Consider the following 20,156-nt stretch of genomic DNA (forward strand, 5'->3'; position numbering starts at 1 on the left):
TCGCGTCATGAAAAACATGGCGGATTAGTGTGTGCATGGGGTCTGCTAGCTGCCGCCCGTCGTCGATAAATTAAAGCTTATTTCTCACAGAAAACGTCATTTTCTTCAACAGGTACGTTGTTACAAGCTAAATAAAACATGTAGGCGTCATTAAATTATAAATGTAGCTGTCTCGGCTATAAAACATCAACAATAGGACGGTCCAAGTAAGGGGGACTAGAAGTGTTGTCATGCGAGTTTGAGCTCAGCTTTATGCACTTTTCGACTTGTTTCGTCCACTATTGGCGCGTTTTTGTATGTCTTCGGTGTCACTTATGTGTGTTAGCTTATTGTTAACTTAACTTTTGGTCATGTTTACTTAATTAATAATAAAATTAATGTAATTTGCTGATAACGGTCAGAGTTAACGGCTTCTCAACTGTCAACGGCACTAGTGCTGTCAGTCAAAAGAAAAGCTGAGGTTTGCACAACAGTGAGCTGCATAAAATAAGGATTTCTTGCTTGTACTACAGTAATAGAAATGGTTTGCCGCATTGCTAACGTTCACATTTTAGTAATAGCGCAATAAGTCATTAATTCTCAGCTAAACAAGTCTGGTTGGCATTTCTTCGAGATTAAATATGGCACCCAGAAAATAAAGGTGCAGTTACGCAGAAGTCAGTATTTCAAATCATAAATGTAAATCTAGATCAGGGATGGGCAACTTAAATGCTAGAGGGGGCCACCATTTTTCATCAACATTACCACAAGGCTACATATAGAACTGTGCACTTAACCAGATATGATGAAACTGCAATTTTAAATATGTTTATAGTGAAGTAACTTTAACATACTTCATGCTCAAATGCATGTATAACAGTATAAATAGGAATTCAAAAGGTTTGAAGCAAATAAAAAATAACCACTTACTGTGATTTTTTTTTTAGTGCAAGAACAGCAGACCAACATTAATTGCAAGAAGTCATTTTGTGCATTTTTACCACACAGCACTTTTAAGATTTCATTCTCAAATGCATATCATTGTATTGAGGGCCACTTAAAGTGAGGGTGCGGGCTGTAAATGGCCTCGGGCCTCCAGTTGCCCATCTCTGATCTAGATGATGCAATGTTTCAGTACTACTACTATATTAATACATCCTTCAAAGTAAAATACAGTAAATTAGAGATATGGTAATCTGGTTGAAAGGTTCAACCTGGTGCCATTGTGGAAAGCAAAATATTAAACACATTTTTCACGACTGTAGCATATGGATATATCAATATTATTGGATTTTTGGTGTTGTAATGTTATTAATTCCTGGTTTTAAAGGCAGCATTATAGTAAAGTGATGACGTTATCTGGAGTTACCAGCCTGCTTTGCCTGTTCTATTATTGTCTTAGTCATTATATTCATATTACTGATGATTATTTATTCAAAACAAAATTTAATTCGATTTATATCACGAAAGCACTAATAGTCAACCCTATGATATTGTCACAATATTAAGTATTTGGTCATAAACATAGATTTTGTCTATATCTTCCAGGCCTAAGGCAGCAGACACTCAATATCTGTGCAACATTTTTCTTTCTTTCTTTACTTCACTTATTGCCAAATACTTGAATTTAGAGCAGAACTAATTATTGGAATCTTTAGTGCAAACTACAGACCTAGGAAAAATATCTTATTATCGTATTGTCGAGATCCTCAAAAAACCCCAATAAGTTTATTTTAATTTATTTTTCAATAAATATGACGATAAAGATGCGAAAAATAACGATTTCCTCCAACGTAATTATCACAATTCCTATATCAGTCAAAATAATTGCAATTACTATATATATTTTCCCCCAAATCATTCATCTTATTTTAACGGATCTGATATGATATGACATCTTTGTGAAAGCTGTGCATAATGATTAAGTGTTTTTAAATGTAACTTTATGTTTGCACTGCAAGTCAGTTTGACCCTTTGCATTGAGAATTTTGTACTTTGAGTCTGTTGTGAAGCTGCATCAATGCAATCATAATTCCTGTCTGCTGACACTTGTGGACTAATATTTGTGTATATTTGTTTTGCACTGTATCCAGTATTTAATGCTCTTCAAACATCTGAATTGAAGAAACCTGATTAAATAATTGATGCAGTTAAATATGTCCACGCATCAGTTGTTCTGTAAATGTAAAGCTACAGGTCATATCGCTGCTGTCTTCCACAGTTTTGCTAATGCACAGTCAAAAAGATAAATTTTCTGAAGTACTATTTCACTTGCAACTAGTTGTCAGGTTTTGCTGTTGGAATACTGATGCAGCTTTGACTTTGTGTGCATTTTCAGGTCAAAATGTTTCGTCGGTCTAGATTTAGTATTCGGCCCAATGTTGGTACGGTAGGGAGAACAGCGGCAACACCTCAGGAAACCCCGTCAGCAAGTCAGGACGCCAGTGAGACCCCCAAAGACGTCAGTGAGAGCAGCCCTGCTACTGCAGTGACGGATAACAAGTCTATTGTGACCCCATCAGAAAAACCTGCAGCCCCAGGGTGAGTGACAAGGATTAAATGGCATGATTACTTATTTTGTAATGTTTAACAAAAATAACTATTCTTAACTGCTGTTTAGGGAGGGTAATGACCAAAATGGGGAAGGTACCAGCTCCTCAGCAGCAGTCCAGAGGAGGAAGCGGTTTTCCATCAAGCCCAAAGTGGCCCCAGGACGCCCCTCAGCCCTTCCTCGGGTGCCAAAATCCCCTGCCAAGGCATCCTCTGAAACTCCTATAGAAGTCCCAGTCTCAAACCTTGACAAGCCAAGTAAAACCACCCAATCAGCAGCCCCTCAGAGACTCCAGTCCCCAAGGCGACGAAGGCTTTCAGAAGAAACGAAGCAGCTCAAAACACAACCCAAACTCAGCCCTTCTGACAGTACAGAATCACCAGCTGTTCCTCCAGCTGAGGACTCTCTAGAACAATCCCCTCTGCCAGCAGAGAGCAGCAAGGAATTGGAAAGCACGTCAGGCAGTCAAGTGAAAGAAGTTCCTTCTAGACCACCAGATAAAGTCCCCCCCTCTCTCCCAGACAAAGAAGCTTTTGAGATATCAGAGAAAGCCAAGACTCTTGTGTCATCCAAGAGTGGGCTTTCATTGTCAGCACCAGCGTTCTCTTTGAGTAGACTCCTGAATGACCCATCAGACTTACAGAGGCTCGCCAAGGCCCGAAAACTCAGAGAGCTGCTCAAGCAAGAGATGCACAAAGAAAAGGTAAGCGCAGATCATTCAGTAAGCATACTAATTTTCTTCATATATCTTGATTCATTGCATTAATGGAGTGTATCAATTGTTGCAGAAAATAAAGAAATTTCATGCACGTGCAAAGGAATATACCATAGATCCTGCCAAAATGACCATGAGGGACCTTATCCGTTATCTGCCGCTGTCTAACCCCATGACGTAAGTGTCTCCTCTATTTAGTCAAACTGGCCTCACCTTTAATCCTTACCTCCATTGATTATGTTTTCTATTGATCATCCTTGATCTTATTATCAAGAAGACTTGTTTGTGGTTTCTTTTCTTGTGTGACTGTAATTTGCATTTTTTTTCCAGATCTAGTTTAGAAGAGTCGGTTCCCGAGAATGAGACTGTGGTCCCACCTTCTCCAGTAAGAGAAGAGTAAGTTTAAAGCATCATCTCTCTTAAATATTTGTCCTTTCTATTTTATCAATGCTATGCATATGATTATACAGCATTATACAATGTCCCATTTTGGGAACTCTGTTAAATACAGCATTGTTTTGTTAAAAAAGAAACTTGAGGAGTCATTTGAACAAAATCCAATAGTCTAAGAATGATTTTAATAACTACAAGAGCCATTTGAAGCTGCAGTTTGTTGATTTTGATGGAAAATCAAGGGATTCATGCAAATAAAAATAAAAAAAGTAGTAGGATGACATGACTGTGGCCAATCAGTCACAGAGCTGACGCACAGAAACAGACAACCATTCACACTGACATACATTCACACCTATGGGCAATTTTAATTCTAAGTCACCAATTAGCCCAACCTGCATGTCCCCACCTGTCTGAACTGTGGGAGGAAACAGGAGGAAATCTACACAGAAATTCTGCTTAACTGTCTTATCGCCACTTGTTTATCTTGACAAAATAAACAAGTGTGAATGATAGATCGGTCTGGATAATGCACAAAGTTTTTTTAATTATCAATATCTATCATTAGATATAGGTTAATGGAGATCATAAGGTAGTAGTTTGCATAATGAGACATACAGGTTGCCTGTATACCAACCCTCTTCTTTCTGCCTGATGTTTGCGATGTAATCCCTACAGGTTACCAGAGAGAGCGCAGACACCTGAAGCACTCCCTAAAATAGCAAGCCCGACGCAGGAGGAAGAGGCAGAGCCAGAGGAAGAGCAGGATGATGGCATCATGGTTCCTCAGGTCAAAGTAGCAGAGGATGGCTCACTGATCATTGATGAAGAGAGGTCAGTGGATTTCTGTAGATTATTGAAGACATGTTTGATGTTTATCTTCTTTCTTTTGCTCAGTTATTGTAGATAAAATGTTGTACCACGATTTCCTTAGTAGGAACTTGCAATTAACTAACAACAGCCGTGTTTCCATTAAAGTCGAAGAAAATTTTGAAGTGAAATTTTGAATTGTCGCATTATAGAAAATGCAAATAAGGGACATTTCCATCAACTGGCTTAGAGTAAAGAAACAGAGCTGCATAAAGGTACTTTTGTCAGAAGATGGCAGTGTTATGTTCTGCTGTAGAGTAATCTGTCAGTAAACAGTAGAAAAAGAAGGAATTGCAAAAAAAAAAAAAAAAGGGGTTGCTTATCGGACAACTTTGGCCACCAATGAGAGAAAATGGAGAGAAGTCGTCAGGAATTAGATTCAATTGGGCAACATATAATTTTCCATTCATGTCTGAGCGGAAACAGCTCATCAGTCATGTTAGTTAAATGTTCGATACATCAGAACTTATTCTGAAAAATCGTTTCCATCTCCTGTTTAGTGCATTAAGTATTTTTGGGGAAAAAGACCAAATGCGACTCAAGCAAGCGTAACAACTATGCACACGTTCAAGTTTTATTGAATTTTGATGTTTCCATCAAGCTTTTCTCATGCAAATCTTTAGAATGCGCATTGAAATTTGTTGATGGAAACAAGACGAATGTCTATACGCATGCATCTATAAGATCTCTCAGAGATGTGAGCTTAACCATATCGTCTCAACCCGTGTCTTAGCTTGACAGTGGAAGTCCTGCGAGCCAAAGGGCCAAATCCAGCGCAGGATCGAGACCCCATATTTGAGCGTGGCTCCACTACAACCTACTCAAGCTTCAGGAAAGGGACCTATTCGAAACCCTGGTCCAATGAAGGTTGAACAGCTTTGAATAATGAATACCAACACCTGAATTATAACCTCTATAAAGCACACATTTCATCTGCTCATGTTGGTTTTAATGCCATGAATGTTTGTTCTCCATTAGAGACAGACATGTTCTTCCTGGCAATTAGCATGGTGGGAACAGACTTTTCCATGATTTGTCAACTGTTTCCTCACAGAGCCCGATCAGAGATAAAGGTTAGTGATGAATGCAGATATGCTATTTGTATGGAGCATGATATGAAGAAGCAACCCATTGCTTAACTAAATACACAATAAAATGCTTGTTTGTGTTCATTGCATTGATTTTAAACTTTCAGAACAAATTTAAAAAAGAAGAGCGAGAGAATTCCTGGAGGATTGACAAAGCTTTCAGTAAGTATTCAGTTTGTTCATATATGAAATATATTATATAATATTTAATGATTAATGCAATCCCAGTGTAGATTGTGGTGCAACATTATTTACTGCTGTTCTGTAGGAGAGAGGCGTAAATTGGACATAGAGTATTTTTCTAAGCTGCTGGAGAAGATTCTGGAAGTTCAGAAAAACAGGAAGAAACTCAAGTCACTCGCTGAGAAGAAACCCCCCAAGAAGCAGAAGAGAAAGGGTAACTTTGTGCATCCATGCTTTTTGTCATGCTTAATTGCTCCATAGTTAAAAAATATTCTGGGGTACAGATTTAACAACTGTTCCCCCTGAGTTGGTTTGAATTCAACAATCCCTGTGTGTTCTAATTGCTACCACAGGCAAAAAAGCTGCAAGGAAGCTTAGTGTTGTGGAGGAGGAAGATGAAGAGGAGCAGAATGAAATTGCTGACTTGGAGGAGGAGGGGGGAGAGAAGGAGAATGAGGACCTCTGTAATGAAGGAGGAACCACTGTTGATCAGCCTAAGAAGAAACGCAAAAGAAAGAATAAACAGGATGCCTCAGCGGAGGAACCATATGACAAGAAAAATAAAACAGGCGAAATAAACAATGAACAAGGTAAAAGGAAAACTCTTCATTTTATGTATATTGCCTTTGTTGTTATGAAACATTTGTGCACAAACTGTTGCAATGTAGAATGTAGTCCCATGGGAGCTGCAGTTTTTGTTTTGCCCAACTGTTTTGACATAATTTCCCCCCAAAAATGAATTCACATGATCCTGGGGCAGGTTAAAATTAATTTTCCTTCCTCAAATGTATCCCAGTTTCTCCTTGGATGCTTGGCCTTTATTCACTGTTGCTTAAACTTTAATTTTGTTTTGCTTTCTATGTTCAGATGAGGCCCATATACCCGGAGACACTGAGGCAGCCCTTCCTGAGGACCGTCCTAAAACAGAAATGTAAAAATATAAGATAAGATTTAGTTTTTAATGGAGTATTTTGCATAATAAGCTGTCCATAAATTTCCTTGTTTTGTCCCAATATTCAGGTCTGAAAAGACTGAGAGCTCGAATGAAGCCAAGGACACCACAATCAAGCCAGCAAAACTCTCACGTGGCAGAGCACCAAAACCACTACTGCCTTTGGGACGGAAGTGGGATAAAAAGCCTCCAGCACCCTCAACAAAAGCCAATGATACTGCATCAGATAAAGTGGATGAGAGTGTGATTGATGGAGCCTCTGAAGAGCAGGTTATTATTTTTATTTTTAGTTTCAGTTTTGAGTATTCAGATATTTCTACACATGTTACTTTGCGTTACTGAAGGTTATGTTAACCTTTTAGGTAAATAAAGAGGCATCACCCGAAAGGCAAGCCAATAAGAGGAAGTCAGCTAATGATGACTATTCATCTGAAGAAGAGGATTCCACTGTTCAACCTCCGAGACCTACCAGGTACGATATTTCATGTTATCATGATTCGATTGTAACATTTTATGCTGGAAAATACTGAGGGTTTAATAGAATAGGAGCAATTACTCAGTGTGTTATTGTGTTTTATAGATATGGGAGAGTGCCTAAACCCACCAAGCCCTTGAACTACCCTGCCAAAGAGGCTGCACACTCCTCTGCATCTGATACCACTCCTGCCTCACCAGCGGGGTCCACGGCTTCTGCTGCCAGGCCTAAACCCAAATGCACAGCCAAGAGGGGAAGATCATCAAAGCTACAATCAGAGTTCAAAAAGCCTAAACTAGTCACCCTCAGGGCTTCTCAGTCAGAATACAGCGATGATGAGGATGAAAGGCAGAGAGAGGAAGAAGATGTGGAAGAGGAGGAGCACCCAGCATGCAGCCCCATTAAGGACAGTGATGCCCCCGTGTTTGTGCCCGCCAGCCTGCGCTCGCCGCATCCTGTCATTTCAGAAGTGGAAGAGACGATGGAGGAGGTATGAGAAACTGTTTCCTATCATGTCTTGCACATATGCATGTCAGCCATTATTTTATTTTTTACATAATTCTTATAACAGGCCTTTTTTTGTGCATGGTTTTCCATTTCCATAATTCAAACCCTCCAATCTACCTCCCCCCCAACCCACATGTAGCTTGATATCTTGGCCAATATGCCTGATGTGTTGGGCATCTCCCAAGATGCACTGTGCCCTGATGGCACTTGCGAGCAGGCACAAAATGAGACAGGCACAGCTGAACCCTGTGAACATCAGCTGGACCTGCTTGTTGTAAGTTTCCTATGCCTAAAATGTAGTAAATGAGACCCAGTTACACTTTTTGCAATGCACCCTTCATGCGTCATCATGCATGAGCTGGATGAACTCAAACATTTTTGTGTCCAGATAAAATGAACTGATAAACATATTGACAAAAAAGTGTAACTGGGGCTACTGAAATTCATGTTTTCCATTGACATCACATCTTTTCAGAACTATTCTGTTTATTGGGAAGCTCTTCATGTCACTTTGTTTCCCTTGCAGGATGTAATAGATTTCCTTTCTTCAGAACACACAGAAGGTTTGTAGAACTGTATTCATTTATTTATTCAATACATGTATTTATATATATTTATTCATATGTTCTGATACATTTTTTGGTGTTCTTTTCGTTTTAGTAAGCGAGGATGAGAGCTACAATGAGGCTGCTCAAACACTTTTGACCATTGGCAACCTGGCTCATCTCTCTCAATCAGCACACAACCAAATAGCCACACAAGATCAAACAACAGGTTAGAGAAACACAAGCCAAAACATTCCTTATAGTGAAATTTGGTTGTGTTCCTTTTAGATTTAAAGGTGCCATTATGTTTATTTTCAGGTACACCATCAGTCTGTGTGAGTGAAACCAGCCAACACGTAGAAGAAGAGATAGCCTTAATGCCTGCCGCACAAGAGGAAAACAGTGCCACCCTTCTAATGTCTCCGGCCCCTGTTCATGGGGTCATAGAAACATCAGAAACGGTTACCACTGTAGAGCTTCAAAGCAGCTTAACAGACAATGATGATGTACCTGTTATCAAATCCAGTGATGAAAGGACTGGTCCTGATATGGACCCTACCCCTCAATTGCACTCTAGTCTGGAGAGCTCAAAGGAAAATTCTCCACAGACCAAGAGAGGACACTTTTCCCAACCAGAGATGTCAACGGGACGGACAGCTGAAGAGAGGCAAACAGTTGCTCCTGGCCTTTCTCGAGCCACTGAGACACTGTCAGCTGCAGTGGAAACGCCTAAGTTAGCAGACTATAGTCAAGAATTTTTAAAAGATGCAATTTCTTGTTTTGAAGTCAAATGTACAGAAGAACAATCTGGGTCTGTTGGTAAACTATATTCTGGTGCGGCAACATCAGATCAAAGTGCCTCAGAAAACCGGAGTGACTACTTTTCTGAAGCCCAGTTTGAACCCAGTTTGGAACAGACCACCAGAGACTCAAGGTCAACATCTAAGCCCACAGATGAAGTAGTGATGTCTCATATTGGAACAACTGATAGTAGCCATAATAATCAGGTGACATCTCATGCAGTAGTCACAGAATCCCAGCTTGGACAAGGATCAAATATAGACTTAGTCCCAGACCAAGAGAGCAGCGACCATCCTGCTTCATGTGTTGAACCTATAGAAAAGTTACCTGTCAGTCAGGTGGAGAAGAGTGAAGTTGCTTCTACTCGCCCGACCAGGAGTCGATTCCAAAAAGTCAAACCTAACCTAGCACCAACATCAAGGGCCGTACGTTCTAAGCCTGAAACCACAAAAGACGCAAAGGAGAAAGACTCCAACCCAACACCAAACCCCAAATTCTATGAAAAACCAACAGAAGTGGTTAATGCAGAGCCAACATGTACCACCTCTGCTCAAAAAACAAATCTAATTCCCGGTCCTTCTCCAGATTTGATAACATCATTGGATTTAAGCTCCACTCTTACACCAACAGAGGATCTGTCTAGGACTGAGGAGAAACAGATAGACGTTGGAGTTGTTGGACAGGTACAGTCAGATGCGGCATCATCAAATTGGAGTGCCTCAGAAAACCAAAACTTCGCTGAAGACCACTGTAGGGAACAGGCCACCAGAGACACAAGGCCAACATCTGAGCCCACAGTCAGGGAATCACAAGTTGGACAAGGGTCAACAATAGACTTGGCCCCTGTCCAAGAGAGTAATGAACATTCTGCTTCATGTGTTACCCATGAAGAAGAGTTACTTGTCAGCCAGAAAGAAAAAAGTGAAGTTGAATCTATTTGCCAGGCTAGGAGAGGTCGATTACAAAAAGTCAAACCCAAACCCAACTTACCACAGACATCAAGGAGCGTACGTGTCAAACCTCAAACCACAAATGATACTGCAGAGGAGGACTCCAATCCAACACCAAAACCCAAATTACATGAAAAAACAATAGCTGAGGTTGAAGCAGAAAAAACAAGTCAAAGCACTGGACTTTCTCCAGATGTGATACCATTGTTTGATTCGGGCTATACTCCGACACCTATGGGACAATGTGCAGCTGTGGCGAAACAAACAGATGTTGGAGTTGTTGGACAGACAGATTTAGATGTTGCAACAGCAGAACAGAGTGCCTCAGAAAACCAGAACCGCTCTGAAGCTCAGTTGGAAAGCAGTAGGGAACAGGCCACCAAAGACACAAGGACAACATCCACAAAGTCCATCTTTGAAGTACTGATGTCTCATGTTGGGACAATTGAGAGCAGTCCTAATATTCTGCTGACATCTGATGCACCAGCCACAGAATCACAGACTGGTCAAGGGTCAAACATAGACTCGGTCCAAGAGATCAACAATCCACTGGCTTCATGTGCTTCACCTGTAAAACAGTTACCTGTCAATAAGAAAGAGGAAAGTGAAGTTGCATCTACCTCCCAGACCAGGAAGAGTCGATTCCAGAAAGTCAAACCCAACCTCAACCTTGCACTGATATCAAGAACTGTGCGTTCTAAATCTCCAACCACAAAAGATTCCATTAAGAAAGACTCCAATTCAACTCCAAACCCCAAATTCATTGAAAAAACAATAGCAGTGGTTGAAGCAGAATCTACGTGCACCACCTCAGCTGAACAACCAAGTCAAAGCACTGGTCCTGGTTCAGATTTGCTACCATCATTTGATTTAGGCTCTACTCTAAAACCTACAGAGGAATTATCTACAACTGTAGAGAAGAAAACAGATGTTGGAGGTGTTGGACAGGTCAAATCAGGTTCAGAAACATCAGATCATAATGACTCAGAAAAACAAAACTTCTCTGAGGCCCTACCAGCTGGCAGGGAGCAGGCCACCATAGACGCAACGCCAACATTGGAGTCCACAAATGATGTCCCAATGCCTCATATTGAGACAATTGAGAGTAAATGTAATAGTCCGCCAACATCTGAGTCAGCCGTTACAGAATTGCAAGTTGGACAAGAGACTAAAGTCGAATCTCCCTGTCAGATGAAAAGAGTTCGTTTTCAAAAAGTCAGACCCAAACCTATCTTACCACAAACATCTAGGACTGTGCAATCTAAATCTCAAAACACCAAAGACCCTATCAAACCAAAGCAGCTTGGGAATGCACCCTCCAGTCCAACGTCAAGGCCCGAATCAAGTGACAACACAATAGAAGAGGAAAAACCATTGCCAAGTTCCAGCACCACCCCTCCTGAAAATCTAAGTCAAAATAAAAGTACTGGCTCTGCTTCAGTGTCTGTACCATCATTGGAATTATGCTCAACTACAAAGTCTTCAACTGAGGAGCAAAGGACAGATGCTGCATGTGGAGTCGACTCAAATTCAGAATGCTCAGAAAAGAATGTTCCTCAAAGTAGGCGACGCTTTCCCAAGGTCAAACCCAAACCCAATTTAGGATCATCTCCTAGAATTACACGTACGAAACTGCTGTCAAATGATACAAGTGAACCCTCAGAACCGTGCCATATGGACACCTCTTTAACCTCAGAACAACAGCCTGTGAACAACAACAATGCACAAAAAGAACTCTCCGAGACAGACAGGAAGCACTTGCAGGTTGCGGGCAAATTGTCGTTGTTGCCAGACTTAAATCCTAGAGTTGAACAGGAATCCACAGGGGACCAAGGGTCAAATGACAGGACGGAGGCTAGACCTGCTTCACAATGGGAACGGAACCAGGTCATGTCCATCAAAGCTGCAGAAAAAAAGACCCAACCAACAGATGATGCGACTGCAGTTTCAGATGTCCAGTCTATAGAAGACAGCTCAGTGAAGTCAAAGATTGAATCTTTACTTCCAACTTATACACAGGCCACACCAGATGCAAAGGAAAGTTCTCAGCAGCCTCAATCAGAGAAAAACTCAGAGGCACAAAGTCAAGATGCAATTCAACAATGTTCCGAAAACACTGAAGCTAATCAAACAGCTGGCAAAAGGTAAGACATGAATCATATTTTCCTGATCCTGTTCTCAAAAAGACCTAGATTGTTTTTTAACAGAGTTTGTTTTTTACTTAAAGCACTGACGATATTAAGTCAGAGCCAACTGACTCTCCCTCAAGAAAAGCCCCTCAGATTCGTAGAGGCAGGCTTATTAAACCCAAACCCAGCCTGGGACGTAGCCGCCGACCTCCACAATCTGTGCAGAGTACGACACAAGCAGATGCAGGTTTGACACCTTTCAAAATTCTTACCTCAAAAAATGCTCCACAGTTGTCAGGATTACTTGCCATCTATGTCCTTACAATATTTTGTTGATCACTGGTGGTTCTTCTTTTTCACAGATTCAAATACTCTCTCAGAAGTTGTGGATACCTCATTGTCTCACAAACCTGTGTCTGAACACCAACCTGACATCCAAGAACCAGTAGAGGGTACTGTTGAACAATGTAACAACCCAGATGTCTCTTCAAATGATGCTGGTTCCCCGCTTGGCTGCTTGACACAAGTTATAGACCAACTCAATCAGCAAGACTCTCCTCCAAATGTTGCTGGATCCTCTCTGGGTGGTGTGACACATGCACCTGACACTTGTACTCAGGTAAGATACCAATCAATATGTGCAGGAGGAGGCATATCTTGGGAACATCAAAAACATATGATTTCACTGTCTATGTTGAAATGTCTGCTATGCTTGTAAATTGTTGGCCTTGGTCAGATATGCAGCATCATAGTAATAGCATGGAAGAGGGTTTTTTTTTTCCACCATGTGTCACCAAACAACCACTTTTACATTTTGTTGAAGTGATTCCCAATCATTCAATTTAATAAAAAACAACAACAAAAAAATGAATTGAGGCAGCTGTAACAACTAAATTGTGCATTTAGGAGTGCATATGAATGAGTTAGGAAATGATTACTTGACTAAAAGTGATGGATAACATCCAGCTTCAGACACTATAAGCAGTACGTCTGAAAAGGTGGGCAACAACTGCTGTAGTATTAAATCTACCACACAAAGTCTTAAGGGTGGGATATAATCTTTTGTCAAAATGGTCTGATTTACAGGTTAATCCTCAAATGTGTCTCTGATTCTGTTCGCAATTCCAGATTGTATCAACATTAAGTACAGGAGGGACTCAAGGTCATCAAAGTCTCACAATATTTCCAGACAGTAAGTCAGTTTTCAGTTGATTTTGTCCTGTGGATTATATACAGTATAAGCACCGTGGTGTTGGCTTAAACTTCTCTCACTCTCACTCTCAGTGCTGTCACAGCAGGAGCCTTCAGATCCAGATGAACCATTTTTCATCCTCTCTCTGACTGAGATCCCCGTCTGCTCGTCTGGAGAGATGGTGGGCAGCGTGCCTGAGCCCCTCCCTTATCTTCCTGTAACAGATGCATCCATAGAGCAACAGAGGTTAGTTACTGCCTTTTATCAGATTGTCAACCCGTTCATGCAGGCTGTTCTGTTTTTTTTGGGTGTCTGATTGTTCCTCACCACTCATTAGCATTGCTGGAAAGCGTTTGGCAGCAGCAGCAGCAGGAGAGGAGCCTCTCTCTGAAGTCACTGTACCTGTAACCAGAGTGGAGAGTGGCTTCGTAGGTCTAACAGATATTGGATCTGACCCAGCTGCATATAAAGTAAGTGATGCTGCATTAAAAACCACTTGCTGCAATGTGATTGATATATCTGTATTTGTAATACATTTTGTTTTTCTCACCAGGGTCCCATCACGGAGAGTCCAATAGATCCACATGGTAGAGTGATTGCATTAATCTGTCATTTATTTAAACCAATGATTCTTGTCAGATTACTAAAAGTAAATGTGGATTATTTGTGTTTATGAAATAGAGAGCACTGCAGTCAATCCATCTGAATTATCAGAGTCTGTAGAGAATAATGATGAGACTGAAAGCCCTCCTACAAAGCAACGACTAATGGGCACCAGAAGAAGAGGTATGCAGTACATGAATACCTACTCATCACATACACTCAGCAAATTGGACACACACATCCTTTTCATCATGTACCCATCTCTCTTAGAACCAGCCAAACTGCCGGTAAAGCCCAATTCTACAAAGAGGAAACAAGCCAGCAAGACCCTCCCTGCCAAGGAAGCAGAGTCAGTCCCAATCCAAACACACACCACCCAGCACTCAGAGCTTCCTGGCTCTTCTGTGCAGCCAAAAGTCTTTGATGTTGTCACTGAGCCACAGAAAGGAAGTGGTGATCATGTCGAGGTTGAAAGGGAGACTTTGACAGGTGGGGAGGACCCTGGGGAAAGCAGCTCAGGAGCTCAGACTACACTAACGAAGGGCACTAGTAGACGAAATAGGTGAGGAAAAACGTTTAAAAACATACCGTAGTGTTCAATATAATATCAGTCCAATGTGACTAACCGAAATAATCCAGGTTTTTAGTAGATTTTTTATTGCTACATGGAAAACAAGGTACCAGTAGGTGCAGTAGATTCTCAGAAAACCAACAAGACCCAGCATTCGTGATATACACGCTCTTAAGGCTGTGCAATTGGGCAATTAGTTGAAAAGGGTGTGTAGCAGTGTGGCATTCAATCAGTGAGGTCATCAATTTTGTGGGGAAAAAAACAGGTGTGAATCAGGTGGCCTCTATTTAAGGATGAAGCCACTTGTGGAACATGCATTTCTCTTTGAAAGCCTGAGGGAAATGGGTTGTTCAAGACATTGTTCAGAAGAACAGCATACTTTGATTAAAAAGTAGAGGCGAAAACTTATAAAGAGGTCCAAACAATTATAAGCTGTTCAGCTAAAATGATCTCCAATGCTTTAAAATGGAGAGCAAAACCAGAGACACGTGGCAGAAAATGTAAGACAACCATCAAAATGGATGGAAGAATAACCAGAATGGCAAAGGCTCAGCCAATGATCAGCTCCAGGTCAAAGACAGTCTGGAGTTACCTGTAAGTGCTGTGACAGTTAGGAGACATTTGTGTGAAGCTAATCAATTTACAAGAATCCCCCGCAAAGTCCTTCTGTTTAAAAACAAGGCATGTGCAGAAGAGGTTACAATTTGCCAAAGAACACATCAACTGGCCTAAAGAGAAATGGAGGAACATTTTGTGGACGGATTAGAGTAAATTATTCTTTTTGGGTCCAAGGGCTGCAGACAGTTTGTGAGACGAGCCCCAAACTCTGAATTCAAGCCACAGTACACAGTGAAGACAGTGAAGCATCATGATATGGGCATGTTTCTCTACTATGGTGTTGGGCCTATTTATCACATACCAGGGATCATTGATCAGTTTGCATATGTCAAAATACTTGAAGAGGTCATGTTGCCTTATGCTGAAGAGGACATGCCCTTGAAATGGGTGTTTCAACAAGACAATGACCCCAAACACACTAGTAAACGAGCAAAATCTTGGTTCCAAACCAACAACATTGATGTTATGGAGTGGCCAGCCCAATCCCCGGACCTTCATCCAATTGAGAACTTGCGGGGTGACATCAAAAATGCTGTTTCTGAAGCAATACCAAGAAATGTAAATGAATTGTGGAATGTTGTTAAAAAATCTTTGAGTGGAATAACAGCTGAAAGGTGCCACAAGTTGGTTGACTCCATGCCACACAGATGTGAAGCGGTTATCAAAAACTGGTCTTACAACTAAATTTTAGTTTAGTGATTCACAGGATTGCTAAATCCTAGGAAAAAAAAGTTGTACAAAATAGTTTTGAGTTTGTAAAGTCAACGGCAGACACTGCTTTTTTTTTTTAACACACCCCTTTCAACTAATTGCCCAATTGCACAGCCTTAAGAGCGTGCATATCACGAATGCTGGGTCTTGTTGGTTTTCTGGATTAATCTGGTTAGTCACATTGGACTGCTATTATTCTGAACACTACTGTAATTTCTGAGATCTGGATAATTCTCACAGCTTTCGTGTTGGTTTCAGTTCATTCTTTTTTTCTATACCTGATAGAAAACCTGAAAGTCTCTGTGAGAAAAACAACCCTGACCCTGCAAGCCGTTCTCCTTCTGGCAAAGCTGCTTCTAAAGGCTGTATGGTCAAAGCTCCACGTGCAGCAGGAAAAAAATCTACCCCAGCACCTGCAGCCTCAACATCATGTGACGTCGCTCCCACGGCCAGTCTGACACAGCCAGCAGAGGAAACCCACTCAACGCCCTGTACCACGTCACAGACAGAGGTGGGATTTTTGAGCACAGTCTACTTAATTGACGGTGGTGGATTATTCCGGCCCCTGATTAAAGCAAATCCTTTGTTTTTCTTTGTTTTAGTTTTCAGCTTCCCAGAAAAGTGACTGTCTGGAGAACAGCTTTATAGAGGAGGAGCCCACCAGTGTGTCTCAATACTTCTTAAGTGACATTTTTACAAACGCCTTTGATGAAGTTGAGCCACAGAAAGAAAGTGGTGATCATGTAGATGCTGTAAAGGAGACTCTGACAGGTGGGGAGGACACTGAGGAGAGCAGCTCAGGAGGACAAACTTCACAAACACAGGGTGCTAGTAGTCGGAACAGGTGAGGAAAAACATTTTAAAAAGTTTGTGAAACCTGAGTAGTTTTTTGTTTTTATGTTGGTATCTATCATTTAATTTTTGTTTTCCAATACCTGACAGAAAAGACCTCCTTTCTGAGACAAACATTTCTGCTTCGAGTGATTCTCCTTTTGACAAAGTTGCTTCCAAAGGCCGTAAGGTCAAAACTTCATGTGCAGCAGGAAAGCAATCTACCCCAGCACCTGTAGCCTCAATATCATGTGATGTTGCTCCCACATCCAGTCTGATACAATCAGCAGAGGAAACCCACTCAGCATCCTCAGCAACATCACCAACACAAACACATGTGGATGCCGAACAGACTCCTGAGCACAGCCGATTATGCTCAGACACAGCTCCAAGCACTTCCCTGTATGAAGCTGAGGTAAGAAAAGCACAAGAGCAGGATAAAGAGTCCTCAGATTCAGTAGAGTTTTTACTCATTCATGAATTGTTGATTAAAGCTGATCCTTTGTTCTTCTTTGTTTTAGGTTTCAGCTACCCAGCAAAGGGACTGTCTGGAAGGCCGCTCTATAGAAGAGGAGCCTACTAATGTGTCTCAGTACTCCTTAAGTGATATTTTTACAAAACCCTTTGATGATGATGTCACTGAGCCACAGAAAGGAAGTGGTGATCATGTAGATGTTGTAAAGGAGACTCTGACAGGTGTGGAGGACCCTGAGGAGAGCAGCTCAGGAGCTCAAACTACACGAACGAGAGGGACTAGCAGTCGGAATAGGTGAGGAAAAATGTTTTAATAAAATGCTTTGTTAAAAATGGAATGATTCCTACACTTTTCATCTTGGTAACTATTACTTTATTTTTTGACAGAAAAGCCAAAGGTTTCCTCTCTAAGACAAGCACCACTGCCTCTTCAAACGATTCTCCTTCTGGCAAAGCAGCTTCCCAAGGCCCGAAGGTTAAAACTCAGAGCGCAGCAGGAAAACGATCTACTCCAGCTCCTGTAGCCTCAACATCATGTGATGTTGCCCCCACAGCCAGTTCAAAACAGCCAAACACTTCTCCGTGTCCAGCTGAGGTAAGGAAAGCACAAGTACAGACATGGATTTTAATTCAGTAAAACTTTAAATCGCAGGCAAAGTTGATTAAAGCGGATCCTTTGCTCTTCTTTGTTTTCGGTTTCGGCTTCTCAGGAAAATGAGGAGGAACCCACCAATGTGTCTCAGTACTTCTTAAGCGATATTTTCACAAAATCCTGTGATGATGTTGTCACTGAGCCACAGACAGGAAGTGGGGATCATGTAGATGCTGTAAAGGAGACTCTGGCAGGTGGAGAGGATCCTGAGGAGAGCAGCTCAGGAGCTCAGACTACACAAACAAAGGGTGCTCGTAGTCGGAACAGGTGAGGAAAAACCTTTAAATCTGTTGAAATCTGACTAATCCCCCTAGTTTTATGTTGGTATCTATCATTTCATATATATTTCCTAATACCCGACAGAAAAGCCAAAGGCCTCCTACCCAAGACCGCCACAGCTGCCCCTGCAAGTGATTCTCCTTCTGGCAAAGCAGCTTCCAAAGGCCGCAAGGTCAAAACTCCATGCGAAGCAGCACCTGTAGCCTCAACATCATGTGATGCTGCTCCCACATCCAGTCTGACACAGCTAGCAGAGGAAACCCACTCCGCATCATCTGTCACATCACCAACACAAACAGAGGCGGACGACGAACAGATTTTTGAACACAGCCAACTCTGCTCAGACACTCTCAGCACTCCTCCATGTCTAGCAGAGGTGAGGTGACCATTGGTCTGGGAATTTTCCATTTTGCCGTCTCTGCATGAATGTTATTATTTACATTGTGCTAATTCTTTTAACTACTGACTGCTATGTGTCATAGGTGGCAGGGTCTCTCCACCCACAGTCAATTAGACCTGATTCTTTAATACAGAGGTGGACGGAGAGTCCTCTTGATTCAGTGTAATTTCAACTCACCCACATAGGGTTGACTAAATCTGATCCTTTGTTCTTTTGTGTTGTAGGTTTCAGCTCCTCAGCAAAGTGAGTGTGTGGAGAGTGGCTCTATAGAAGAGGAGGAGCCCATCAATGTGTCTCAGTACTTCTTAAGTGACATTTTTACAGAAGTGGACGAGGGATAAAGAGGTGTAGTGAGAGGCTTGCCGTTTTTACATTTCTTTGTGTGTTAAGTTATACCTATGAAGTTTAATTTATAACTAAAATTATTTTTTTGTTTTTGTTGTAATAAAGTGAAGCTAAATTTGCTATGCTTTTGAAAGCACTTTGATGTACAGTAGTTTCAATTTACTGAAATGCCTTTTTTTTTAAAAAAGCCATGAGTTCAATAAAGTATTGAATTGTACTCATTAATAACTTAAATGCTGGTAAATCACAGGTTTGATTCAAAGAGATGGCAGCATTTCCTTATTATTCATTATGTTTCAAGCCTCAGATTCCCCGGTTTGGTTATTATTAACTATCTGTGAAAATGTAAATATTGTATAATAGCAAACTGGTTTTCGATTTTTTCTTTTCTGTTCCTCATCTGTTCCGTTAATAGACAGACCAAAATATTGGTCGCAGGGAAAAAAACATAATCAGATTACTTTATCATGTACAGTTGCCTTTTAAAATGCCTCTTCTGTGTTTTTGTGCTAATTTTTAATCATCTGTTGTAATCTGAAACATATTTTTGGATGTATTGGATAAAAAAACAATGCCTTAAAATTGGCTTTTCATTTATAAAATGACAGACTGAATTTCATGCAAATTCACCACCTACAGAGCAGAGATAGTCAAATTTTGTTTAAGAAAAATGTTCTGTCGGCTAGCTTTTGTTAAGACTTTTTTTCTGTATATAATGTTAACAAGTTAAATGTTCAAAGAGGTCCTTGTACAGTTTCACAGCATTCATAATGTTATATTTGATACTTGAAACAAAAACACATCATGTCTTATCTGTCTTAAATGTTTCATTAGTTCATTAAAAGTAAAACATGGATTTCTGTAAGATCTGAATAAAATGTATTCTTCCATCAACCTGAATGAGTCTTGAATCTACGTTATTGCCAGATTTTAACTACTAATCTGCATTTATTTTTGAAAAACAAGGAACAAGACTTGTGTTTACAAATTGTTTTCCATATTAAATATTTGTTTACAATGTATATGTATGCTTATCTTTGATATTTGACTTGTTGTGAGTTCATAGATACCAAATACTCTATTGTGCTTGTAGTTACTGCAATACAGCTACTTTTCTTACCATACTGAATTTAGTCTTTGGGCTTATGAAACTGCTGTGTTTTCCCCTAAAATAAAAAAGAAAAACAGTAGTTCTATGTGCTCAACAACAACAGTAGAAAAACTCAATTTTCAGCCAGACTGATTTTGAATTTGTGGACACAAACGTGTTTTAGGATTCTATAAATATTCAGTAGATTTCATACAGTACTTGAGTGAATCGACGTGCATTTAGGAGTTAACT

General features: G+C 40.7%; 1 protein-coding gene across 1 annotated transcript; it reads left to right on the forward strand.

The window, feature by feature from the left end:
• The first annotated feature begins 12 nt into the window (after positions 1-12).
• On the forward strand, positions 13-19,714 carry LOC131992335 (transcription factor TFIIIB component B'' homolog). The gene is made up of 35 exons (XM_059357882.1): positions 13-112; positions 2,318-2,520; positions 2,600-3,233; positions 3,319-3,422; positions 3,576-3,641; positions 4,317-4,472; positions 5,242-5,375; positions 5,487-5,581; positions 5,704-5,758; positions 5,865-5,993; positions 6,133-6,369; positions 6,647-6,710; positions 6,800-7,001; positions 7,094-7,203; positions 7,312-7,696; positions 7,853-7,987; positions 8,240-8,276; positions 8,374-8,487; positions 8,577-12,153; positions 12,237-12,385; positions 12,501-12,757; positions 13,267-13,330; positions 13,423-13,576; positions 13,668-13,800; positions 13,884-13,917; positions 14,012-14,116; positions 14,204-14,495; positions 16,119-16,344; positions 16,436-16,677; positions 16,776-17,079; positions 17,186-17,433; positions 17,526-17,733; positions 17,849-18,057; positions 18,154-18,445; positions 18,694-19,714. The coding sequence occupies exons 2-35, from the start codon at positions 2,324-2,326 to the stop codon at positions 18,808-18,810; spliced, it is 9,465 nt and encodes a 3,154-aa protein (XP_059213865.1). The 5' UTR covers positions 13-112; positions 2,318-2,323; the 3' UTR covers positions 18,811-19,714.
• Positions 19,715-20,156: the final 442 nt, after the last annotated feature.

This window comes from Centropristis striata, chromosome 19, assembly GCF_030273125.1.
Source record: "Centropristis striata isolate RG_2023a ecotype Rhode Island chromosome 19, C.striata_1.0, whole genome shotgun sequence".
Lineage (NCBI taxonomy): Eukaryota > Metazoa > Chordata > Actinopteri > Perciformes > Serranidae > Centropristis > Centropristis striata.

What these genes read in the sequence shown, in the direction of transcription:
- LOC131992335 (XM_059357882.1), top strand. Translation starts at nt 2,324, where the DNA reads ATGTTTCGTCGGTCTAGATTTAGTATTCGGCCCAATGTTGGTACGGTA. An exon ending in GAGCCCGATCAGAGATAAAG is followed by an intron (nt 5,582 to 5,703) that starts GTTAGTGATGAA and finishes TTAAACTTTCAG; the next exon opens with AACAAATTTAAAAAAGAAGA. An exon ending in ATGGAGCCTCTGAAGAGCAG is followed by an intron (nt 7,002 to 7,093) that starts GTTATTATTTTT and finishes TTAACCTTTTAG; the next exon opens with GTAAATAAAGAGGCATCACC.